This window comes from Pteropus medius, unplaced genomic scaffold (assembly GCF_902729225.1).
Source record: "Pteropus medius unplaced genomic scaffold, Ma_sr-lr_union100, whole genome shotgun sequence".
In the NCBI taxonomy this organism is placed as follows: Eukaryota; Metazoa; Chordata; class Mammalia; order Chiroptera; family Pteropodidae; genus Pteropus; species Pteropus medius.
Window position 1 is genome coordinate 4116660 of NW_024350923.1, and position 25912 is coordinate 4142571.

Consider the following 25912-nt stretch of genomic DNA (forward strand, 5'->3'; position numbering starts at 1 on the left):
AACAAGGACATCAGAAGCAGATGTGGACCTGCACACAAGGACGCATTGCGGGGAGGGCGCATACGAATGACCGATTCCGAGACTTCTTGCTCTAGGGACTGGAAAGGGATACTTTAGAGGATAAGAAAAAGATACTGGAGAAGAAATGGCTGAGAACGGAGTGGGGGCTTTGAGGCTGAATCTGGGAGCTGGCTGGAGCTTGGATCTACTAACCTGATAGTACCTGTTACTAAATTACAAAGCCAGCATCGTTGGGAAACTTAATAAAAGGCCATGGAGACAGGGTTTGGGGATGCTAACATTGCCAATCCTCCTCTCCCTTATCCACGTAAGTTAAACATTTCCAGACTCCAACTCTTCTTCCGAACCGTCTGCGCAACACCTGTGTAGGTAGGGGGCCTGGGTCTGGGCTATTAAATTGGAAGTGGGGGTAGAGATGGGGTGGCCCTGGCCGATGCTTCTCCCTACCCCTCCTGCCCCAGCCCCAGCCCAGCCCCGGGTCTTGTCCGCTTCCCATGGCTCTAAGCCTAACCCAGCCTCCCCGTTTGTCCTGGGTTGTGCCAAAGCATTTGCCTATCCCCACCTTCATCCCTGTGTGCCACGGAGATTTCTGGAGTTCGTTTTAACTTGTCTGGTTCCTCTTCCCTCCTACAGCAGGGTCACAGGGCAGTCCTGGGCTGTCCCTGCCATGCTGGACTGTGTGTGTGTGTGTGTGTGTGTGTGTGTGTGCACGCACGTGCACGCCTGTTCAATTCCTAGTGTGTTGTTATCGTTTGCCTGTACTAGATCTCCACGCCCCCACACACACTGCTATCTGTATGTGTGTATTTATGTATTAATATACACGTTCCCTTTATCTCCACATTCCATTCTCTCTTCCTGTGGGCGAGACTATTCAAATGCATGCATGGAAATGCAACTGCTGCATCCCAGGTATGTGAGCACCTGATCTGCATACCGAGAGCCAGGTTGGCCTCCCAGGCGAATGCGCCAGCTCACTCCACACTCCCGGGAGGTTTGCTGCAGCCCCACCAGCTCTCCAACACCTGCCATGAGCCGCTTTGGAACCTGCGCCGGCCCAACAGACGTAAAGCCCTGTGCTGTTTTAAGTTGCATGTCTCTCATTCCTAAGGATTTCAGTCATCTTTTGATGTGTGCTCATTGGATTTTGTTTTTGTTATCTGGAAATTGCCTTTTCGAATCCCGGCCACTTTCTCTTTGATCTGCTGCCTACTCTCTGTTGATTTGCAGGAGTTCTTCGTTTATTCTACATATTAGTGCTCGGCTTAGGCATGATGCTTCTCCCTACCCCTCCTGTTCTATTCTATCGACTGAATAGAACTCCTTAATTTTAGCGTAATCAAGTTCAGGTGGTGTTTTGAGCAGGGGCCACTTATGCTTTGTGCTTGAAACTTTGCTTCGAAGTCTTTTATTACTGCCTTGGATCACAACAACATTCTCCCGTCGTCTCCTATTAACTTCGTAGAATTACTTTCACATTTACACCGTTAATTCATCTAGACGCCATCTTGCCTGGGCTGTCAAGTAGGAACTATGCCCTGCAACGCCATCCACTGGACAGTCTGACTTATAAATGAAGCTCCTGTGGATACAGGGTCTGCTTGTCAGTTCTGTCTCTGCCACTGTCTATTCGTTCCAGTATCACAATTTTTATTATTACGGTTTTATAAAACTGGTAGCGAAAAGGACACTCTCCAGCTTTTTTAAAAAAAGGTTTTTTCAGCTCTATATGGATCTCTGTTTGTCTAGAAAACTGTTATTGTAAATTTATCTAATTTCTCCAAAACAATCTAACTTCGATTAAGGCTGCGCTAAATTTAAAAATGAATTCGGAGAGAACTCACATCTCTATAACTTTGTCATCCTACTCTTAGTGATAATCGGTTTCTCTATTCATATTTTCTTCTATATCCTTTATTCAAGTTTTCTGCCAAGAAGTCTTACATATTCTTAGATAGTCTAGGTACATTGTACCTTGCTGCTGTGGATAATATCTTATTTTTTTTCAGTTGGGTGTTGGTATTGGAGATGTAGAGAAATCCTAAAAATACTATTGGTCTTATGGGTTTATACCTAGCAATGTCGCTGAAATCTCTTCTTGATTCTGTTCGTTAGTTGGTGTCTGTCCATTCCAGTGACCCTTTTAGATAAATGGTCACATCATTTGCAAATGATGAGAATTTTATCTCCTCCCTTCTGGCCCTCATACCATTTATTACATTAATTCGTGGTAGCTTGTTTCTGATCTTAAAGGGGCATGGGGGCATACATGAAGAAAGGGGATGCCTGTGTCCTTATCCCCACCTCTCATGGCTCAGGCTGACCTATCCCTTGGTCAGTGTGTCTAGGCTGGGGGGCCACAGGCCATCACAAATAATCTTTGCTGTAGATTTTTGACATGAAACCTGCATCGAGTTCAACAAGTTCTCTTTCATTCCTAGTTGAGTAAGAATTTGTATCGTAAATATCAAATCTTGTCAACTGGTTTTTCTACATTGCTTGATGTTATCGCATGCTGTTTCTCCTTTATTTCTATTAGCGTGGAGGATTACACGAATACATGTTCTAATGAATTCCTAAAATAAGCCCTACTTAATCGCGATGTACTATTTTCGATACGATATTGTGCGTTTTGTTTAAGACTTTAATATCTGTGTTCACAAGTGAAATGGGCATGTAATTTTCTTGTTTTGTCCTTATCTGGGTTCGGAATGAAAATTTCGCTATCTCGTAACATTTTCTGGGAAACTTTTCCCCCTTTATTCTACTATGACTTCCAGCATTATCGATTCTGCCTTCACCAAGGTACCGTGGACCCGGCCTGGAAACACCCTGTCACCCCCTCTCAGCGCCCAGCCCCTCCTTGACATCCCGGCACTGATGGATGATTCCAGTCCGGGGTAGGAGCTGCCGAGAGCCCCTGGAGTCTGCCACGAGGGTGAGCCGAGCAGATGGGCCCCGTTATAGAGCTAGCTGCACTCCGCTGGGTGCCACAGACAGCTTTTTCCGTCCCCCTTCTCATTAAAGGTGTTCTGTCAAAGGAGTCCTTCTCTCCCCTGGAGGAGATCAAAGGCATATCCCATGCTTAGTCAACCACGCTGTCACAAAAGCTCTCTTGGGATCATCGAAAGGTATGGGCCTATTGAAAGCTCTTGCCCAATTGGCAGCTTCTCTCTCCCCTGACTTGGGTCAGGCCCTGTCTAAGCAGCCCAGATCGAGGGGGTGACGTTCTCGGCATCGTTCTAGCTTCTCTTCAGTCACCACTCCAAGGGGCAAGTTTAAGGGTCAGAGGACAGTCCCCAAAGAATTTTTCACTCTGTCTCCTTCACCTCAATAATTTTGTATCCCTGAGACGCGTGAGGAGCTGATGGTGGCCAAATGGGTTAGTTGGTCTCTGAGCATGTCACGTGTGGGTGGTCTGGTACCTCGCTCAGAAGCGGGCATTCTTGGCAAGCATCGCATCGTTCTCAGAAGTCCAAGAACGGCCGGGGTTCTTCTTGACGGTTCCGAATGCTGGCTGGGCCGCACCGATGTTCTCCTCAGTGTCTGGGCATCCGATCTCTCCTTTATCATTGAATTTAGGTCAACTGACTGGTTCGAGGCTGCAAACTGGACAAGGGGTCGTGACCTTTGTTGGGCTGACTGCCACTCGCCACCTGTCCTTCCTTTCTTCGGGTGGTCCAGGCCGAGCGCTAATCCTGTTGGCCGACCATCTGTTTTGCCCCTGGGACCACGGAGTTCTGTCGACTGTCTTCATCTCTCTCTCTGCTCAGGACCTGGGCTGCCACTCTGATTCTGCTGTTTTTGACAATAATTGCTCCACTTTCTTTAAGATTTGGGGGGTGTCAACCCAGCCGTTGCCACCCAGTATGGCAGGGTCCCCTGACCTGGGCGTGGCAGATCTGTCTCGATTAGAAGCTTCACTTTCTTTGGAGCTCAGCTGCTCTCAGTATTAAGTCATGGGTCTGGGCCTCATGCTCTGCCCACCGGCCATGGGAGGTGGATGCCTGGCTGTCTTCCACCACACCACTTAGCTTCTCGTGCTGATTCATCATTCTCAGTCTTTCATTCTATTTTTGCAAAGCGTTAGCTTAGCAACAGACTCCTAATTCCATTGTCCTCATAGGTACGATTTCTCTCGTATTTCTCACATGTCTGATCTGTCTCACCAGCTAGTACATGCCTTTTCTTCCCACTGGTGTCCCAATTAGTCCCCTCTTAATCCCGCAATTAAAGCGTAGCGATCGTTCTGCTACCTTGTGCCAGGAGCTCTCTGTGCCACCTGCCACCAGTGACAGGTCCTCATTGTAGCTAGGTGATGGGTGAGCCCGCTGCAAACTCCTGTTGAGTATCTGCTTTCTTTGGTTACTTTTGGTGCTGGGTGTTATTGCTTGGGTGTCAGGAAGCAGACTCTGTGTCAGGAAGCAGACTCTGTGACAGAGCTTGGCATGTGGGATGTTTATTAGGGATAGTTCTTGGAGTCAACAGCTGTGGGTGAGAAAGGAAGGAAACGTGATTGGGTGGAGGGAGAAACTGGCCTGCAGTGGTCTATCGGTGAAGGCCTTAGCCCCACAGGAAGTGCAGGGGGCTGGGTGCTTCTGGAGACTTTGTCCCTGTGAGCCTGGGGAAGCGGCGTGACCTTGGGCAGGTGACAGTCTCTTTCAAGGTGATTCTAAAGAGAGCTGGCAGCCCGGGGCTGTTGGCCACTAGTGTGGCAGGGGAGGAAAGTCACTGTTTAGAAGCCGTGTAGCACAGGGTCTCCCCAGCTGGGAAGACCGAAAATCAGACCAAGAAAGGATTCTTGGAAATTCAAAAAATGATTGCCAAACTAAAAATCTAGCTGCGGGGTCGGACCATAAAGAGACATTTTATAATATTTTTAAAAGAGGTAAAAATAAGAGAAAGAAGACCAGAGACATGGAAGATGAAACCAGGAGGTATGACATTCAACTAACAGAAGAGAGAAAATGAAATTATCAAAGAGGTAACGTGAGAGGATTTTGTGAGCTGAAGGACAGACATCTTCAGAATAAAAGACCTCAAGGATTGAGGAAAATGAAGAAAAAACACCAGGAACACAGAGGAGGCCCTAGAAGTACCGTAGGGCTGACACCTCCATTGGCAGGGCCTCGGGGGGAGTCTGGGGTAGTAGCCCCCAAATCAACACCGCTCACTCAGGGGCACCTTCGGGCCCTTGAGAGCCCCAACATTGTTCAGTGCCTGTCCCCAAGGTGAGTTGGTTCACCCACAAGGGCTTTCTTTTCTTTTCTTTTCTTTTCTATTTTTAGGTGAGGCAACCCTTGGTCAACCTCACAAATTGCAAGGACCTTGTCAGCTTACAATCTCGTATTTATTTTTATTTTTTACGCCTACAGCACCTGGTCTTCCTAGGCGGTCTCCCATCCAAGTTCTAACCAGGCTCGACCCTGCTTAGCTTCTGAGATCAGACGGGCTCGGACACGTTCAGCGGGGCATGGCCGTAGACCCAGATGGGCTTTCATCGGGCCTTGCCGGAGTCTCTTCCAGGTCTGTGTCCCCCTCGGAGCCAGGACGCTGGCATCGACGGGCTCTGGGGACAGTGGAGATCGCAGACCCCGCTGGCCCTCACGTTGCTTCAGGCCACAGCTGAAAATAACCGTGTGGTCAGAGAGACCGAGCCCCACCTGCGCAGGGCCCTCCAGGGCCACCTCGCTCCCGCCTGCTCTGCTGAAAACCCAGTTCGGGTCTTTTGATAAATAGCCTGTCTACGAGTGGCGTCATCAGGAAGAACGCGCGTCCCCAGCCCTTGTGGCCCGCACATCAGTTTCCCACCTGCGGCATCAGGGGCAAGAGCCAGGCCTCGGGACCAGCTGGGTTCAAGTCCCAGGTCCTCGGCGCTCTCAGGGACCTTGGCCTCACTGCTTAGAACCTCCTTGTCCTCACTTTGTAAGCTGCGAGGTTAAACGAGAAGATGCTTGGCACCCAGCTAGTGCTCAGTAAATGCCAGCTGTGGTTCCTGCTCTTCCTGCCTGGTCCTGGGGGTGCAGAGGACATTGACCCACCCCCACCCCTCAGGCCAGGCTGCAGCTTCTCCTCCAACCTGATTAGCTTCGCGGGGGGAGGGGAGGGGAGGTGTTCAGAGTCCACTAGCCTGGCTTAGGACCCAAACCTCTGGTCATCACCATCTCTACCGGGGTATTCCCAAATGCCTTTTCTGCTCCTGGGATGCGGGGAGAGACACCCCACCACCACCCCGCAGCAGTCCCCACACCTCCCAGGAGCCGATGAGCTGCATCCAGGGTGGCAAGAGAAGCGGGGTCAGGACGCAGGCCCGAATGACATTTCTCCTTTCCTCTTCCCGACACATACCGTCAGACCCCCGGCCAGGGACCCGTCAGGTCCTGGGACAGTGAGGAGCACGCCTCCAGGGTGTGGGCAGTGGCAAGGGGTGGGATGGGCAGACTTGGTTCTGGCTGCCCTCAAATTGATGCCAAGGTTCTGGCAGCCTCCTGAGGCAAAACCGGGGAGTGCAGCAGCCAGGCGGACAGACTCCAGGAAGGAACTTGGCTGGGGGAGCCAACCAAGGACCCTGCTGAGAGCAGCAGGACATCCCCTCCTTCGACAGGTACTTCTTGAGCACCTACCTGTACCAGGTGCTGTTCAAGGCTCTGAGGATTCCGCTGGGAAGGACACCCAGTCCTGTGCTTGTGGAGCTTGCTTTGTATCTACCTCCCTGTGCGTTGAAAGATTACATCAGCAAATGTCCACAGGAGTAAACCCATCCATCGTTCCCTTCTCAATGTCAGAAAGACTCACGAAATTATTACTATATCTAGCCCCTGCTGTCTTAGGCTGGGTCTCCCCAGAAGGCAGAGCTTGAAACCAGGGCTTGCGTGTTGGGGGGTATTTTGAGGAGCAGTCTAAGGAGCAGGAATAGGCGACCGGACCCGGGAGAGTGGCATGGGGCCCCAGGACGAGCCAGTGTGCCTTAGGTCAGAAGCAGTCATCATCTCCCAGCCAACAGAGTCAGTAAATGCAGTTTTGTTTGAGTGGGCTTTCTGTGGCCGGATGTCAAAATTGTCTTTATAAATACAAACGGAAGAGAGGGTGTTTAGAGTGAGCTCCCACTCTTGTGGCGTGGGGGACATTTGCTGGCTTCGTGAGATGCGTTGGAGTGTGGGCCAATCTGTCTTGTGAAACCTGGAATGTGTCAACAGGGAGTAGGGGCAGGGCTCAGGTAGAGGCCACCAGGAGCACCCCCGGGGGCCAATGTATAAAACTGACCTGGAATGCAGTAATTACAGAGCAGCTCGCTCACCTCCCTGCTCCCCTTAACTAACTGGTTACATATAAATCAGCCCCACCCCACTGAAGTGCTCAAAGGGAGAGAAAAGCACTTGATGACATTGACCTCTTTTTGCTTTTGCAAGGCGTATTCACTCGAAGTCACTGTCAAGTGAAGGTCAGAAATTCCAAACCAAGTACTGCGTGGGGTCACGTGTGTGTCGGCAACAAGTGACTTATTTTATCGTGTACATTGTAACTAACCCTAGCGTGTGCTTCCCCAGGAGATGTATTTCAGAGGGTCCCCTTCCCTTGGCTGAACTCGGAGGAGACAGAGACGCCACCCTCAGCCTGACAGAGATGGCTGGAAGGAGCCTGGGTCCCCGACACCGAAGAGAGTAGACACCAGCCTGGCCCAGATGGCTCTGGACTTTTACTTGAGTGAGAAGAACCTTCTAGCTTGTTTCAGCTGCTATTACTCAGAGACTCCGTAACCTCAGTTGAACTTATGTCTAATTAATACACAAGCTGAAGCAAGAACGAGAATGATAGAGAAGCAGGCAAAGCTTAGGAGGGTTTTTTTTTTTCTTCAGCCTCGGAGAGTGAACCTTTCTGTAAACAATCTTTAAAACGACAACAACAACAACCAGCTTCTATGCAGCCAAACTAAATACACGTTGAGCAAGTATTTAAAGACTTGGGTTCGAAGGGGTACCAGCTTACCCATGGCTGTATTTCACAGCCCAACTCTCAACGGTAAAAAGAAAAAAAAAAGTATTTACCATCTTTAAGATATATCATGTGCCAATATTATATAGCCCTCCAGCCTGTGAAAGGTGCCTAGTGTCATTAGTCATCAGGAAAAGCAAATAAAACCACAACACCCATTAGACAAATATAAAGCGCTGACGATTCCAGGCGCGAACAAGGATATGGATCAACTGAAACTGTGACTGCACGCGAACTTCGTTTCTTTAATACAGCTTTTTTCTCTGATTCAAGCCAGTTTTGCCCAGAGAATGGCATTGCAACTCACTTGCTGTTTTCCACCGTTATCCTCTGCTTGCCTGCTCTTTTCATCGTGAAGCCTTAGGACATAAGATTCACCGGGCCTCAGGTCTCTAATCATGAGAACAGTTGCACTTTAGGCTAAAGATCTTGGCTTTAGATGTGTTTCAGCCCCAGGCCCATCGAGGCAGAATAACAACTCCACTGGCCACGGGACCAGGCCACGGGACCAGATGGGATGGCGCCACGTCTGATTCCAGAACTGGACACAGTGATCGATGACCTCATCCCCCTCCAATCCTCCAATCAGCAGCACCCACGACCCGACTTCCTTACTATCCCTATGTAATCTGTGCTCCCGAGGCACCCCGGGAGCCAGGCCTTTGAGCGATGGCTTGCCTGTGTCTCCGGGACTTGCAACTCTCTAATAAACCTTACTTTCTTTGCTGCAAAACCTTCACGAATCTCTTCTTGGGCTGAGATGCACGCAGGCAGACGGACCCCTTTTTCGTCCCGATGACAAAACTTTCATGCATTGCTGGTGTGAGCGCTGAAATGGGTCAACCACTCCGAAAATCTGCGTTAGCTTTTAAAGCTCCACTCCCAGGTGTACACTTGTGATGGTTACACTTGGGTAGGCCACGGTACCCAGACGTTCAATCAAACATGATTCTAGATGTTTTGGTAAAGGTATTTTTCCAGATAACACTAACATTTAAATCAGTAGACTATGAGTAAAGCAGATCGCGCTCCATGATATAGGTGGGCCTCATCTAATCAGTCGAAAGCCCTTAAAAAAAGACTGACCTCTTCCAGGGAAGAGGGAATTCTGCCAGCAAACCACCTTCAGACTCGCACTGCTGCGTCGGCTCTTCCTGGGGTGTCCAGCCTGCCAGCCTCCCCTCCAGATTTTGGATTTACCACACTTCCATAGTCGCACAAGCCACTTCTTCATTCATAACGGCCCCAAACCGCAAACGACCAAGTGGAAAATGGAAAAATCAGTTGTGATACAGTCACACTGCCGGCCCATCAAGGAAGGCTCCCGCTGGCATGGTATAAGTGAAAGAAGCCACACAAAAGAATACATAGTACATCACTGCGTTTATACAAAATCCAAAACGTGTAAACTTAATCTATGGTGTTAGAAGCCAGAATACTGTATCCTTTGGATACATTACTGCAAGGAAGCATGAGGAAAACTTCTGGGGTGCTCGAAAGGTTTTGTATCTTGCTCTGATGGTGGCTACACAGGTGTGCATCTGTATGAAAATTCACCGAGAAGTCCACTTAAGAGCAGTGCACTTTACAGTATGTATACGATACCTCCTTTGTAAACAAATTTTTTAAAAAATCAAATCCTTAAAATAAAAAAAAAACAGTCGAGGCAAATTTTTTTCTCTGACATCTTGTGCGTTGGTTCGCTTTCTATGAAGCAATGATTCTCCACATCCCTCGTAGTTCGATGATTCAGGAACATGCCGTGAGGCACCGCAGAGGTTCCTGGAATAACTCCTTAACCACTAAGACTCAAGTGTTGTTTTTAGAATCGGTCGCGAGCTCACCTGCATTGTGTACAAAAAAACATATATTCTCTACGATCTCAATCCGTCGAAATGTGTCGACCTTTCTGGCCCTTTCTAGGATCGATTTTGTGTACGTTTTCATTGCGCTCAAAAAGCGAGTGTCTCCTCGACTCTTCTATACGATCCGAGTGCTTTCTCTACCTGTTCTCGCAATCACTAAGAGAAGCGTGTTAAAATATCCCGCCATCGACCGGGAGAAAATGTAAATGAAACAGAATTCGCACGCGCGCGCGCGCGCACACACACACACACACACACACACACACACAGGACTGCGGTTTTGTTCATTTCTCATGTAATTCCATCGTGTTTCGCTTTATGTAGTTTGAGGCCATGCGTTAGATGCGTACAAATTTGGAATTTTTATTAAGCTTTTTCACATTAACAAAATCCCCTCTATATTTTTTAAGTTTTTAGGTTTTTATGTATTCATGTTTTGTTTTGTTTTAAAGCGCTGTTGGCCTGATATGAACGTAGATGTCCCAGCTTGCTTTCAGTCAATGCCTGCTCGGCGTACCTTTTCCACCTTTTTATGTCCGACCTTTCTGTATCTATATGTTTTAAATGTGCTTCTTGTAAAAAGAATATAACTTTTCTTCTGTTTGTCATTCTGACATCTTTTGTCTTTTCACTACAACGTTTAAGTCTATTTCCTTTGTTTAACCTCAATGTTTTTCTTTTGAGATAAGAGAACATCTCGCGAAACTGTACGACAAAATCACGTGGATGTTGACCCTAATGTGACCTGCCCACCCTGTTCAGATTTCTCTGGATTTAGTTGAACCCGTGTGCGTCTGTGTGTGTGTGCGCACAAGCGTGTCTAGTTCTATGCAATTTTATCACGTGTGGGTTCATGTATCCGCCACGACAGCGAAGACGCCGAACAGTCGACTGTCACCACAAGGCGACACCCTTATGTCGCCTTGTTATAACCACACCCACTTCCCGCCCCTACATCCTTAATCTCTGACAACCGTTAATCTGTTCTCTATTTCCATAATTTGGTCATGTCAAGAATGTCATATAAATGCGAGCAGTGTATAACCTTTTGGGCTGAGCATTTTTCCCACTGGTTCTCTAGATGCACCCAGGTTGTTCTGCATATCAATACTTCATTCTTTTTCATTGCTGAATTGTATTCCACGGTATGGGTATACCACAGTTCGCTTAACCGCTCGCCCACTGAAAGATATCCGGGTTATTACTTCGAGGCTATTATAAATAAAAGTGCTATAAACATTCATGCTCAGGGATTTTTTTGTACGTGACCATACATTTCCATCTCTTTTGGATAAATAGCTGAGTTGTATGGTAATTCACATGTTTAGTTTTATAAGAAACTGCCAAACACTTTTCCAGGGACTGTACCCATTTACAGTTCCACAAGCAAGAAATGCGTGATCCAGTTTCTTCAAATCCTTGCCAGCATTTGGTGTTGTCACTTTTTTTTTTTTTTTTAGCCATTCTGATGAATGAGTAGTGATATCTCATTGTGGTTTTAATTTGCATTCCCTTCATGGCTAACGAAGTCGAACATCTTTTCATGTGCTTATTTTATTTTATTTTATTTTTTTATGCCTATAGCACCCGGTCTTCTAGGTGGTCTCCCATCCAAGTACTCAACCAGGCCCGACCCTGCTTAGCTTCCGAGATCAGACAGGATCAGGCACATTCAGGGTGGCGTGGCCGTAGTCTATTGCTTTCTTTTAGATAGATTGAGTATGTTATTCTATTTTTCTTTACTATTAGTTTACATGACATCTGTGTTACTATTCGTTTAGGGGAACCCTAAAAATTACTCACATATTCACTTCTTTGCCTGCTGGCTTTCTCACATCTCTGTTCTGTGATCATTCGCCCGAAGAACCTCAGCGGCTGATGGCAAACTGACCGTAAGTTCTCATTCTCCTGCACAAGCCCCTCCTGCGATGTGAATTTCCTGCCCCTCCCATCAAGAGGTAAAGAATTTCTCTACCTCCTGAGGTCCAGGCGTGGCTGCGTGGCTTGCTTCGGTCAATGGGACATCAGCAAAAGTGACAGAAGCGGGGACCTGCGCATCAGGGCTTACATACATACATACATACATATCCTATTGGTTCCGTTTCTCTAGAGAACGCTGACTAATACACTATTTAAGCGAAAGAATCACCTATCGGATCAGTCTCTGAGACGGTAACTTTTCAACCTATTGTGATGAGAACCATCAGCCTGGTTTTCGTTCTTAAATAATGTATTGCTTTTTAAAATTGAGTGATAAAGAACTTAGTTTTAAAAACCGGACAGGAAGGGGAAATCGCGAAGCCAGTGCTTAAGTGACCACATGGCTGCAATGATCAGACTTCAAGTTTTGCTCGAGGTCAGCGCCCCACCTAGTTTTTTCCCTCGCTCCGCTGCTTATTTGTACAAAATATGGTGAAAGAGGAGGTGGCGTTTTCTCAACATGTTGAGACAGCACCAAAGCAAATGGTGATGATTTCTGCACAGCCGGGTTCTTACAAAAATTGTTTTCAGCCGTTCATTGAGCACTGATCACATGGCATGTGTGTTGGGCTGCTCAGCCTCGGTGGGTCCACGACAAGAAACTGGGGTCACCGAGAGAAACGCTCTCGTTTGAAGGTCGTGCCTTTGTCCCAAGCACTGGCCCTCTCCTCTGCCGAACAACCTTGGGGACCTCAAACCGTAACCAGAGGAAACAGGAAACTAGCTCCTCGAACCACAGAGCACCTCCCTTGCCCCATGAACCTTAAAAGCTGCAACCCATCTACCCCGGATGGTGTTGGCTCGGTTCTGACTCCATATAGTTCTCTATTGCTGCCTAACAGATTAACTCAAAGTTCAGCCGCTTAAAACAACAAGCATCTATCTCTGTTTCTGAGTCAGCAATTCAAGAGGGGTGTGACTGAGCGTTGCTGTGCAGAGGTCTCTTTTAAATAGAGGCTTTGTTATTGTTCGGGTGTGGCAAGGCCAACTGATCAAGAAACAACTACCATCAAAAAGATAGTTTATTACGCACAGATCCCAAGAGAACAGGGCACTCCACACCACAGGGGCCATACCAGGAAGCACCGGGGTCACCAGGAGGCAGGGGGAGATGGGGACCTGTGGGCGAGCACCTTTATTGTGGTTTCCATGATAGGTAGGGTGAGCGGGCGGAGGAGTGGCTAGTTTGGACAATTTCAGCAGGCTCTGGGGCACAGAGGCTGCCCCTGGCCTTGGATGGTCAGGACAAGGATAGTGGCCCAGTGTGTGAGAGCCCAATAAAGGAGGCAGTTGGGGGTGCGGGCTCTGAATCTGCGAGATCGTGTCTAAAAGTCGTGCTCTCAGGCAAGTGTTTACCATCTCTAGGGATTAGCTAACCCTGGGAGGGACAGTCCCTCCAGGTCAGCACGGCCCCAAACGTCAAAGCATCAGAATGCAGAAAATACAAGCCGTGGTTAATACGATGTCTCATGAGGCTGCAATCAGGATGGCGGCTGGGGCTGCAGCATCCAAAGGCCTGACTGAGGCTGGAGGGTTCCCTCTCAAGGCAACTTGTGTGGACAGTGATTTCGTGCTGGCGTTGGCAGGAAGCCTCAGTCCCTCCACACCTGAGCCTCTCCACAGAGCTGCTTGAGTGTCCTCACGATGTGGCCCCTGGCTTTCCCCAGAGCACGTGACCCAAGAGAGGGCGCAGGAGCGAGCCTCAGAGCCTCTTACGACTGAGGCCTGGACTGGACGTCGCATTCCGTCACCTCCCCCGCCCCTACAAGTTAGCAGCCGCGGTCACCGCATCCAGTCACACTCAGTGGGTAGGAAATCAGGTTCCAAATTTTGAGGTTAAAATCGTCAAAGGGTTTGTGACCATATTTTGAAACTATCACAGTCTTTTTCAGCTGAAGTCACAGAAACTCAGCTCTGAGAGAGAGCAGCATTTATGGGCTCACGGGAATAAAGCAGAGGAAGGGCAGAGTGAAACTGGCCTCTCAGGGCCTGGAAGTATGGACCTAAAAAGCTCTCTCTCTCTCTCTCTCTGTCTCTCTGTTTCTCCCTGTCAGTCTCTCTGTCTCTCTTTCACACACACACACACACACACACCCCTTTTCTCTGTGCATGGGCTCAACTCTCTTAGCTATAACCAACCCCAGGCTGTCTGAACTCACAAGCTCACAGCCTCTCGAACAGAAGAGAAAGCTCCAGCCTCAGAGGGTGCTCTTGGCACCTGGCCAGCTGCTGAGCGCGACGGGTCAGGCAGGACTCCGGTGGACCTGTTTCTGTTCGCGTGCTCACTGCCGGGACCAAGTGCTGTGCCTGGGGCTGCAGCTTGGTGAGTGGCTGGGCTCGGGCCCATATGTCTGGAGGACAGGGCCTGGTAGCAGCAGGGGACGATGGGGTCTGGTGGGGGTTGCCAGGTGGGAGCTGAGTGGCCATCCTAGTTGTGCGTACAACTCCGCCTTGGCTGGATTAATGAGCCAAAGTCGCAGTGGCCCTATTTTTGGAATGACAGGAAAAACAACTGCTTCAGACTCTCAGAAGGGCAACTTTCCTCAGGTGTGGCCTAATCGCTGGGTCTATTCGAGGACGTAATCGTACAGAGCCCGGGGCTCTGGGAGGCCACCCCCTTCTCATTGTTGACACACTCTCGAGCCAGATCCAATCGTGGACACAGCAGACGGGTGCAACAAACCTCCTCGTTTTATTTCCTCCCCTGGGCGCCACTCTGAACAACGAGGTTTATAACACACAAGGCTCATGCCGGCAGGACCCTCGCCTGTTTTCCCGACCTTGTCCCATCGGGAGACACGAGGCTCCCCGCTCGTCCCATCCACAGTCTTCCAACAGAAAGGGTTGGAGCTCAAGTGTGGTTTTGTTGCCAAGAGTAGCTTCCACACAGACACTCGGTAGCTCTTAGGGGAGGGCACATGTTTACTTCGTCAGGGACGGCCACTCGTCCCCACGTTTGCAGAGCCTGGTGACAGCAAACAGCAAAGCAGGCCAGGGGTTGGATGCAACCTATTTAATCTCTTGCTTCTAGAACTCTCCTTGGCTTTGCCTTGATTTTAATCAGGATAGTTAACATTTATCTAACATTAACATTTTAAATAACCACTTCATTGATCACGTTAATTATCCATGGCACGTTTGAAAGCATTTTCTGGGGCCAATTGGGAAAAAACGTAGGCTTGGTGGTCAGCCTGCCTGGTGCAAATTCCAGCTCTGACCTCAGTTTTCTCATCTGTAAAATCAGGTCTTAAGACTTGCCAAGTGCCTGGCACACGGGAGGTGCTCTGTGAGCTGTGTGGCACTACCCCGTGACCACGTGGGCTGTCACAGAGGAAACGGGCTCAGAGAGGATCAGCCACTGGGCCAGGTCTCCCAGGTGGGGTGGAGGGCCTCAGGCAGCTCGCAAGGGGGCACAGGGGCTCAGGGAGCAGGGGAATGAGTCGTGAAACCCCCTGGGGCAGCAGACCCCCTACCAGGTGGAAGTCTTTGCCTTTGGGGCAGTGGGTGCTTCAGGGTTCCACCTCTTTCCCCCTGGGGACCGACGGGCCCTTCCCGGGGCAATCCCACCCAAAGCGCCCAGCTCTGCCCCTCTAGAACCTAAACTGCCAATCAGCAACCCACACAGGGGCTCTGTTTGAAGTCAGTCGGGCAGAGGCCCCTTTAAGGGGCAGCTAGGCCTCCAGGCCTCCAGCCCCACCTACCCACCGCCAGTGAACCTGGGAAATCCATCCCCCCTCAGGGGCCTCAGTTTCCCCGTCCGTAAGGTAAAGGCGTTGGCTTGGGCGGTGCCCAAGGCCTCCTTCACACTCACAAGTCATCTTTTCTGCTCCAAAGCCTGCGGTGGCCCCCAGTTCCCTGCGAGTCAGCTCCAAGTCCTCAGCCTTGGCAGGCAAGGCTACCACAGTGACACCAGTGGCCCTGCCCACTCCACCCCCAAGAAGCCTCGGCCACCTGCCATGCCTGGGCCAGTCCTGCCCCTGGGACTGGCCTCCTTCTCTCTTGTCCGGCCTCCAAGTCCCCTCCATTCATCCCGTCTGAGGACCACCGTGAAAAAGCCTGGACTCACGCAGACCTGGGTTTGAATCCCAGCTCTCCCGTTTGTGAGCCGTATGACCTTGGACAAGTTGCCTCACCTCTCTGAGTTTCGGGGGGGTTAGATGAGATAGCTGTCTAGGTCCCCAGCGTGGGGACAGCATGGAGTGGGGGCACCAGGCCTGTGAACTCAGACAGGCCTCGGATAGGAGACTCTTGTAAAATAGACTCTGCCGATGACAGAGAGGGGAGAGGGTGGTACTGAGGCCCTGTGGCCTCGCAGCAGGCAGTCAGCTCCTGCGGGGCGTTAGCAGCAAAGGTCAATCGGCCACCCTGTCTGGGGGCAGGGGATATGAATGAATCAGATCCACCCTCTGACCTCACAGGAGAAAGGTTCTAGGGGAGACACGGGAAAGCCAGAACCCCACAGAGCGGAGTTGAAGGAGAGGCAGACAGAAGTGCCAGGGCACCTGGGCCACTGGGGAGGGGCAGCGTGGTGGGCACTGAAGGGGTGTGGCCGTGGGTGGTGGGGTAGGAGAGGGGGTCGCAGGGACAAAGGCAGACGGGCAGAGCAGTGGTCTGGAGAGCTGACACCGTGTGGCTCCAGGGGTGAATGGGGCATGGAGGGTGGGGAATGTTCTGGAGAGCTGGGGCCTGGCAGGCTTGTCAGGCTGTGGGTTTTGCCCACAGGGCAGCAGGGTGCCCGGCATTCTGGAAGTGTCCGACTCTACATTGCCAGATGGCCGATGAGAAGTGCCAGGCGGGCGGAGGGAGCCAGGCAGGAGGTGGCCACAGCCTTTCAGGAGAGGGAGATGGGCTGGGACTGGGTGAGGGTGGGGCACTCCACGGGCGCTGACAGAAGCTCCCTGAAGCCGAAGGAGACCCTCCACCCTCCACTCGGGCCCCCACGCAGCAGGAAGCCACCCAGAGCTCCAGGCCTGCCTTCAGCCACACACCTGGCCCTGCTGGCCACCTGCAGCACCTCCTGGGGTGACCGTGAGTAACCCACGAGAATGGGCAACACTTATGCATGTGTGAAACACCCAAGTGTGTGTGTCACTCCCTAGTGTATATTGTGCACAGCACCCGAGTGTGTGCCCAGACATTGGGACTCATCATGAAGATGGCAGGGACTGTCCTTTACGTTCATGGCCACCCTTCTCTCAAATCGGGATGGTTCTCCAGCTTGCTATAGTCAAGAGTGCCTCCGCCGGGGTCAACTCCCTCCTACAGGAAGTCCTCCTGGTGCATCCTTGAGGTGTGGAGTCTCATCTTCCTCTCTGACCTTGGAACTTCTCTGTGTCCTGGTGGCATCTGCTGTTCAGGGCCTAGATGCCCAGCCTGGCCCTCACCCTCCCCGAGGCAGCCTGGGAAGTGGTGAGGGTCCCCTGTGCCCACCTGGCCCCTCCGAGACCACAGCACAGCTTTCCTCTCATTGTGTTTATTGGTTCCCAAGGACAGCCACTCTGCCAGGGGAGGTCAAAGCGGGTTCATGTCTTGCGGCTTCCAAAGACAGGGCGGTTCACGTGCTCAGGGGAGGCCAGGAAGGCCTTGAGCTTGGGCCGGGCGCTGAGGCGGGCCACGTAGGCCGAGAGCAAAGGGAAGGAGTCCAGGCAGCCGGGGGTCAGGACCTGGTGGTTCAGCAGCAAGTCCAGCAGGTTGTAGTCGGCGAAGGAGATCTGCAGGGTAGGGGTCGGGGGCAGCAGGTGGGAGGAGGCAGGGGTCTGGGGAGATGGGGGACCAAGAGCCCGAGCCGTCCCCTAGGTGCGCCCAGCAACAAATGGCTCACGTGCTCTCTCTGTACCTGCCTCCCGTCTATAAGAAGAGGGTGGCATTGCAGGGGTAGGACAGGGACGGCCACTCACCTGGTTGCCCACAATGAAGGCCTGGCCCCCCTGGTTCTGGGCCAGCAGCGTCTCAAAAGGCTTCAGGTGCTCTGGCAGGTCCCGCATGTACCGGGCCTTGTCCTCCTCCTGAGAAAGGCAGAGTTCCCAGTGGTGGCATGCAGCGGGCCTGGCCGGGTGACCTCCCCGCCACCCTCCCCGGCCCTGAACACCAGCCGAGGCCCCCGCTCACACAGTCGTGGTGGATGAGGTGGCTGCAGAGGTTGCGGAGGTCCGCCACACCGTCGTTCACCATGTCCACCAGCGCTGCCTCCCGCTGGTCTTTGCCGTAGAGCCCTGGTCAGTGGCCAGGCAGCGGGTCAGGTTCCATCTGGGCTGGTGATCTGCTGCTCTCCTCTCCCCCAAAAGCCCGCAGGCCTCAGGCCCAGGCACCCAGGTCCCTCGCTTTGGGCGCCCTGCTCTACCGACTGCTGCTCCCACCTCCTCGAGTACGAGGGGGAATACCCGGGTGAAGCCCGTGCCTGCCTTCCAGGCCACACCCCGGGGCCTGGCCCCATGTGCCCTCCCTCAAGTCTGTTCCCGGAAAGGGTGGACCAAGCCTCTTGTGCGTGCCTCCCTAGGCCTGAGGGGGGCCATTTATGAAGCTCGACAGAACCTGGCTGTGTGGGCCGAAGTGTCCACAGCACAGGGGCAGGAAGAGGTGACAGGCTGCAGAGCAGGCCTCTGTCCTCGCCCTGGGCCCTACAGAAGTTAGGGCGAGCCTGGGCCCGGCTGCCGTCTTCCCTAGTTGCCGCGTCCTCCTGGGACCCGGGGCTTTTCTGTCCCCCACCACCCACCCCAGGCTGGCCAAAGAGGCAGCCACCTCCCTAAGCCATGTTCCTGCGACCACAGGCCTGTCCTCTATAACCTTGGATTTTCCAGTCTCTGAGGAGGCCAGAGCATGAAGAAACAGGCAGAAGATCTACTTGGACCTCTGGCCACACCCGCAGTGATCTCTAGCCTGCCCCAGCACACACATGGGAGCTGGCGGCCTCCTCTGAGCTGTCATCCAGGAAGTGGGCACCGTGAACCCATCTGGTGCTGCCGGGCTGGGAGTTCACCTGAGCTGCATTGCCCCAGCCCAGGTGGACGGGCTGCCCGGCCCCATAATCCAGAGCCCTCCTAACCCTGTCCCCGCCCCTTCCTCCAGGCTGCCCTTCAGCCGGGCAAGACCCTAGTGGCTGCAGGTGCAGCAGCTCAGGTCCCAGAACACCCTGTTGGGAACCCTCAGGTACTTTCCTGGGCTGGCCATCTTGTGACCTCGGGACTCACCGAAGGAGCGGCCCAGGTGGCGGAGGATGGCATTGGACTGGTACAGAGTGAGGTCTCCATCCTGGAGCTTGGGGAGCTGCCCGAACAGCTGGAGGGGGGCACAGCTCTGTCAGAGGTGCTGCGCTTGGCTGTCCCCACCTTAGTTTTGCCGCCCCCACGGGACACCTGTACGCACACAGGAGGCCTTGAGAGGGCCCTGCAGCCAGGTCTCCTTGGTCACCACCTCCTCTTTCCAGCTCTGGCCCTGGTCAGCCAGCAGCATGCGCATGGCCTCGCAGCGCCCTGGTGTGGGCAGGCAGGAGTGTGGGGACGGGCAAAGACCCCAGCCTCACAGTGCTCTGGAGAAGGGTCAGGCGTATGGGGAAGGGACAGAGAGGACAGAAACCCTCGCCTTCGGAGCCTTCTGAGAGAGGATGGACCTCAGAGGAAGCATGGAGACATGGTCCCAACTGTGTCTTAAGGAGGCGGGGCGCCCATACCCAGCCCCACAGTGCCCCAGGAAAGAAGATACAGCAACAAGTAGGAAAGCCATCCCGGCCCCGCCCCGCCCCCGGCCCCGCCCCGGCCCCGGCTCCGCCCCCACGACCCCCGGCCCCGCCCCCTCCATCCGTCTCCGGACTCTGGCCCAAGTTCAGGAAGCAGCCTGAGCGTGGGGCCTGGGCCCTGCCTTTGCCCTAATCCCTCCAGAAGGAGGAAGGGTCAAACCTCGGGTAGGGAAGTAGACGATGGTGTAGGGCGCCACTAGGAGAGACAGACAGACAGGACGATGAAGAAGGACCGCCCGCGAGGCCGTGGGGCCCAGAGGCCGGCAGCCTGCCTGTCAGACCCCCCGAAGAGAGGGTGGTTCAGTCTGGGCCCACCCCCTACCCGGTCCGGACCCTACTCACTGGCAGGAGGCGAAGTGCAAGTGCGGCAGGAAGTAGGGAGGAGCCCAGAGGCCTTATTTGTAGGGTTCCGCTCCACCCCTTCATCCCTCCCTGCCCCACCCCAGGAATGTACCAAGTCTCTGAGTTTGGTCCAGGGCACAGCCGGGTGTGGTGGGGACAAGGCCAGACAGTCTCACTTGCTCACGGGCAGTGTGTGTACAGGAGGCACCCACAGCCACCACCCTCCCCACAACCATAACTCCTCAGGGCCCACAGAAGCCAGGACTGAGTGCCTTGCCCACTGCTGGGTCCCCAGCACCAGCATACAGTAGGTGCTCCATAAATACTTGTTGCATTAATGAATACAATTTTGATGGACATTTCCATTTACACATCCTCCCTCTATAATAATAGCAAATAATAATAATAGCAAACCCTCAAGGCCTGAGGACTGTATTGAGAACTTTACAAATATTACAGCCCTAAGACTTGGTACCATTCTGATCCTCATCTTACAGAGGATGAAACCAAAGCACAGAGAGGTTCGTCAACTTTCTCCAGGTAACACAGGATTTGAACCCAGATCTGACTGGCTTCAGAGGCCTCACGTTTAACCCTCATTCTTTCTTCATCAGGGCCTATTGTCTCCAAACCCTTTTTTTGACTGAGTCTAAGTGCTCTGCACTCTTCCAATACAGGCTGGACCTAGGGATATGGTTGGATGGAAAGACAGACAGACTGGAATGAGCAGGACCTCCGGGCCCCCACAGGGCTGTGTCCTGCCAGGCAGAGCCCAGTGCCTGCCTCCCTGCAGGCCCATCTCCTCCTGGCTGATGCTTCCTGAGGCAGGGGTGTCGGGGAGGCTCTCGGTGGGCGTGGTGGTCTTCCCTTGGCACCTGGGGCCTGACAGAGCCAGGTGTCTCAGCCTGGTTTTCCTGTCAGAGCCACAAGGACAGAAAGGTATCGGGTGCAAAAGTGCACCCCCGAAAGCATGGGAAAAAACCCAGCACATCTTATCGCCAGCATTCGTTAGCCTTATTTGAGCCCACAGATGCCTGGGGCTGAGAGAGGGTGGGGGAGGTGGTGCCAGAGCTGAGTTCTATCCTGGATTCACAGCTGGAGGGACATCTGCCCAGCACTTAGCAGCTTAGTCTATATAAATGGTCTCATTTCATCTCCACGACACCCTGGAAGGGAAGGGGTCTTGTTCCCATTATGCAGACACAGACACCAAGGCTCAGAGAGGTTCATTCCCATGCTCTGGCCCGGAGCACGCATGCCCTCCCTCTGTGCACGAGCATCACAGGCTTGGGAGAATGTGAGACCCCCTGCCATCCAGGGGAAGAGCCTCCTGCCAGCTCATACCCTCCAGCCATCATGCTCAGATCTCCTGGGCAAGCTGGCACCAGGATGGCTTGGCTCTTGCTGTGGTGTTCTAGGTGGCTGTTTTTACCCACAGTCCTCTGGCTCCATAGGCCCGGCCTGTGGTCCGGCTCTGAGGCCACCCTGGGGTCTCTTGATCTGGAGCTCAGAAGCACAGCTTTCCCACTCCAATTGGCCAGGCACCTCCCTGTGTCCAACCACCACCTCCGATCCACATGGACATCAGCACCTGTCTCGGGTGGGTTTTTAAATAAATATAAACAGCCTTATTGTTAGATAAAATTCACCCTTATAAAGTGCACATTCTGTGGTTTTCGGTATATTCAGTGCTGTGCAATCATCACCACTACCCCATTCCAGAACATTTTCATCACCCCAAAATAAACCCTGTACCTATTAGTAGTCATTCCTCGTCCCTCCATCTATTTTTGTCGCTGTGGATTTGCCTATTCTGGACATTTTAAATAAATGAAATCATACACTGTATGGTCTTTTGCATCTGGCTGTTTTCACTTAGCATAATGTTTTCAAGGTTTATCAGTACATCATTCCTTTCTATGGCTGAATAATATTCCACTGTGCTGATATGTCACATTTTGTTTACCCATTCATGCGTTGATGGACATTTGGGTTGTTTCACTTTTTGGCTATTATGAATAATGCCGCTATATACATTTTCATATAATTTTTGTTTCAATTCCCTTCGGTATGTACCTAGGAGTGGCATCTCTGGGTCATATGGTAACTTATTTTGAGGAACTGCCAAACTCTTCCAAAGGAGCTGTGCCAGGTTATAAATCCAATAGCATCAGATGAGGGTTCCAACTTCATGTCCTCACCAAACATTGTTATTATCTTTCTTTTTTACTTTAGCTATCTTAGTAAGTGTGAAGTGATGTCTCAACATGGCTCTGTGTATGGTGCTTACCAGATGCCAAGCCTGGATTTGGCCTGGGGGGAACAGAGTGGAGAAGGAGCCATCATCTTTGCCATCAGAGGAATCACAGCTCAGAGTGGAGGGAGCTGGAGAGACACATTCTTCATTCCCACATTGATTACTATGTGTCAGGCAATGAGTGGGTTAGACATCACGAGAGATACCGAAGTAGGTAAGGTCCATATCTTAACTATCTCCACCCTAAAGGGCTCTTTTAATGAAGGATATAAGACCTTCACTGGCAGTCTATCTGTATGCCCATCTGTACATCCATCTACTCAATCATCCATCCATCCAATGACCAAACATTCAACCAGCAGTCCATCAAAACCTCTGCCTATCCATTTATCCACCCATTCATTCAACTACCCACCAAATCAACCCCACTATCCAACCATTTTTTTAAACCATGCATCTTTCCATCCATTCGATCATCCACCCAACCACCTATCTATGCAATCATGTATTCATCCAACTACCAAGCATTTAACCATTAGCCCATCAAATCATTGACCTATCTTTCTATCCATTCAGCCACCCACCTGTCCATCCATCCAACCATCCATTTATTCATGTATTCATCCCTTCATCCACCTGTCCATTCATCCATCCAATTTCCTATCTACCCACCTGACTATTCATCTACCTGTTCATCCATCCATCTGCCTGTCCACCCTTCCATTCACCTACTCAATCATCCATCCTTCCAGCTACCAACCATTTAAACATCAATCCCTCAGATCATCCACCCATCCAACCAACCACTCACCTATCCACCCAGCTGTCCACCCATCCACCTATATGTCAACCACTGATCCATCTGGACATCCTGGACACTAGACCTGGGACCTCAGCTTGGCTAAGTCGAAACATGCAAGTCAAAAGCACCAAGATGAACGCCCTGAATGCTGTTCATTGAACAAGAGCCAGGAAGGATTTCTAAGCCAGGCTTTCTTCACCTAGACACAAAGGCTTTGCTCCTTGATTAAAAACACTTCACTCACTGTACCCTGACCCGCTGTAGCCCCACTACTTTGGCTTGTACTTTGGGACACACATTTCTCACCACTTCCCACCTTCTTAGGGGGCTATTTGGACATGAAGTCATTTATCACATGTGGCATACACCATTTTTTTGAGCCCTTCTGGTGTCCTCACCAACCTGCTAGGTCCTTTGCCATTTAATTCTCACAAAGGCACCGTGAGGCAGGTACTAAGTCAAACCCCATTTTCTAGATAAGAAAACGAAGGCTCAGAGAGCTGAAACACCTTGCCTGAGTCACATGGCGAGGGCTTGGGGGAACCCAGGCCTGCAGGTGCTTTTCGAGACCTTGCATAAAATGGGAGAGCTCCTGTCTGTCTCTGAGGGATGTTCGCAGTGCTGCCTGGAATGCAGCACACTCCTGGCCTCTGTAAGGAGATGGAACCCAGGGTGCAGAGGGGCTGAACGATGCCAGAGGCTAAGCCTTCAGATAGTCAGCGTGAATGGTCACAACACGCCCCTCTGGCCCTTGACCACCCAGCCAATGTCCACGCGCCTCGCAAGCCTGGGCTTTCCCCAGATCCTCAGGCTGTCAGGGCTGGGTGGTGGCTGTTCCCTCGGCCTGCATAGCCACCCCTCTCTTCACCCCTCTGGTCTTGGCTCACACCTCACTTCCAAGCCCCTCAGTCACAGCAGCCTGCTGGGCCCTTCCTGCCGTGGCTCCTCCGCCATCATTCTGGGCTTGTTGAAGGCACATCTCCCGCCAGGCAGAAGGTTCTAGGAGGCAGGAATTGGGTCCCAGCATCCAGGAGGGCCGCACAGCAGGTGCTCCACAAACATTTGCTGAAAATTCAGCCCCTCTAAAATTTTCTTCAACTAATTGCCAGCCATACCCTCTCCAGTGGCTACTGACCCTGCCTTCCTCCCAACAGCCTCCACCCAACATGCTCTGTCAATTCCAACACCTGGAGCCCTCCAGGGTCACAGCTGGTCCCCACCGGGGACCCCAGCACTGACCCAGGTTAAGCATGGGTGGGCGATGCCGAGAATGTTGCCCACCCCCTCACCTCTTCCATGAAGCCCACCCCCCCATGCCTGGCTGGGTGTCCCAAGCGCTTGGAAGTTGTCTGCTGGCCCTTTTCTGTGTTAGACATGACTGAGAGCTGGGCCTTTGGGCAGAGTGGTGTCTGTCCTGCGGCCCCAAAAGCTGGCCTGGATCTGGGTCCCAGCCAGCCTCAGATATTTGCAAAAGGGACACATGAATGGATGGCCACACATGGCGAGAGAGGCCAGAGCCAGCAGCTCAGGTGGCAGGTGTCTGGCAGGATCTGGTTCCCTCGGACAAAAGCTGGTGCGGGGGGCAGGTGAATAAATCATGAGAGGCCTGGAGTGGGGCCGGGGCAGGACAACTGACCTCATTCTGGGAAGTGAGGAGCAGGCAGCTAGGTGGTAAGTGGGTTGGGGACATAACAAGGGGGGACTGCCTGGCCCGCCCCACCCTTTTCCCTGAGAAGCAGGAGGTCGGAGGTCAGCAGAAGCTAGGGGGCGGTGCCAGCAGGAGCGGGGAGGTGAGGAAGCACAGGTACCCTGTGGTGGGTGAAGTGGGAAGGTCTGGGGTGGGGCTGGGGAGACCTGTCTTTCCAGAATCCGGGAGTCGTCCTGGGAGCGAAGTAGTGGGGAGAACTGAAGAACAAAGATGAACAGACAGAAAGACAGATAGACAGACCAATGTAAGACAGAGCCCCAAGCGACAGAGAGAGGGAAGTGACAGAGAGATGGGTTGAGTGGTCAGAGAGCCCCACAGACACCTCTACACAAATGTCAGCAGTGGATAGAGGTGGAAAAAGGAACTGTAGGAAATGTCAGACAGAGCAGGACAGAAACGGAGGAGAAAGGATTGTGGGGAGATTAAAAACCAGGAGCCAGAGAGGCTGGTGGCTGCGCAGGTGGTCCTGTGGAGCCCCGGGTGGAGTCTGTGGCCAGCATGAAGGTTGGAGGGTGGGGGATGAGCGGAAGGCTAGGACTTGCGGGGAGGGGCTGTGTGAGGGGCACGGTAAGCTAGGAGAGATCTGAGACTTGGGGGGTCTGGGGCCCTATCCACCCACGGAGCGGAGCGAGGAACAAGGAAGAGAGTCGCAGAAACCTCTGGGGACCACACCCACAGCTGCTCACTAATCAACCCACCCACAGGACCGGGGAGACTGGAGTGGGGCCGTGTCCCCCAGCCAGCAGGAGGTGCCAAACCCTCGTCTCCATGGCCCTTCCCCAGGGCCCAGCAGGTGACAGCCTCCCCACAGGAGACCCCAAGCTCTCTGAGGGCACTGCAGGGCCCAGTGGAGCCACTGCCAACCCAGCAGCCACCAGGCGGCGGGTGCTCCTGCGGGAGCTCGAGGCCCAGGTGCAGGCGGCCTACGGGCAGGTAAAGTGAGCAGGGGTATGGGGCTGTCCTCAACTGAGGGGACCATGAGGGAGCAACGGGGACCCCACACCCCAACTGGGGCTCTATAGGACAGACCCAGGGCCAAGCCCAGGGAGAAAAGCCCGGACATGCATGCGGATAGAGAGGTAAGCGGATCGGTCAGCTGGCATTCCTCCCTACCTTTGCCCTCAGGAAGCCTTTTGGTCAGCCCGTGCTACCACAGGTCGGCTCCCTACAATCTGTCCAAGTACAGGCGTCAGGGGCTGGTCCAAGAGGTGCC

General features: G+C 52.5%; 1 protein-coding gene and 2 pseudogenes across 2 annotated transcripts; all 3 read right to left on the bottom strand.

The window, feature by feature from the left end:
- Positions 1-5387: 5387 nt before the first annotated feature.
- On the bottom strand, positions 5388-5506 carry LOC120584922 (uncharacterized; annotated as a pseudogene).
- Positions 5507-11453: 5947 nt separating this feature from the next.
- On the bottom strand, positions 11454-11572 carry LOC120584913 (uncharacterized; annotated as a pseudogene).
- A 5742-nt stretch (positions 11573-17314) lies between these two features.
- Positions 17315-20023, bottom strand: LOC120584750 (glutathione S-transferase P-like). 2 transcript variants are annotated; one of them, XM_039840687.1, is made up of 7 exons: positions 19933-20023; positions 19751-19786; positions 19221-19327; positions 19046-19133; positions 17967-18070; positions 17756-17863; positions 17315-17569 (listed from the first exon to the last, which is right to left on the bottom strand). In XM_039840687.1, coding segments are annotated over exons 1-7 (633 nt in total). In that variant the 5' UTR covers positions 19934-20023; the 3' UTR covers positions 17315-17380. The 2 variants fall into 2 exon arrangements, with proteins under 2 accessions (XP_039696621.1, XP_039696620.1); XM_039840686.1 differs by lacking the exon at positions 19933-20023 and having other exon boundaries at positions 19221-19383; positions 19751-19910.
- Positions 20024-25912: the final 5889 nt, after the last annotated feature.

Excerpts from the sequence above, each read along its gene's own strand:
- LOC120584750 (XM_039840687.1), bottom strand. Across the intron at positions 19,328-19,750 it reads CGTCTACTTCCCTACCCGAG|GGCGCTGCGAGGCCATGCGC; the intron begins GTTTGACCCTTC and ends TGCCCACACCAG. Across the intron at positions 18,071-19,045 it reads CCACCTGGGCCGCTCCTTCG|GGCTCTACGGCAAAGACCAG; the intron begins GTGAGTCCCGAG and ends GCCACTGACCAG.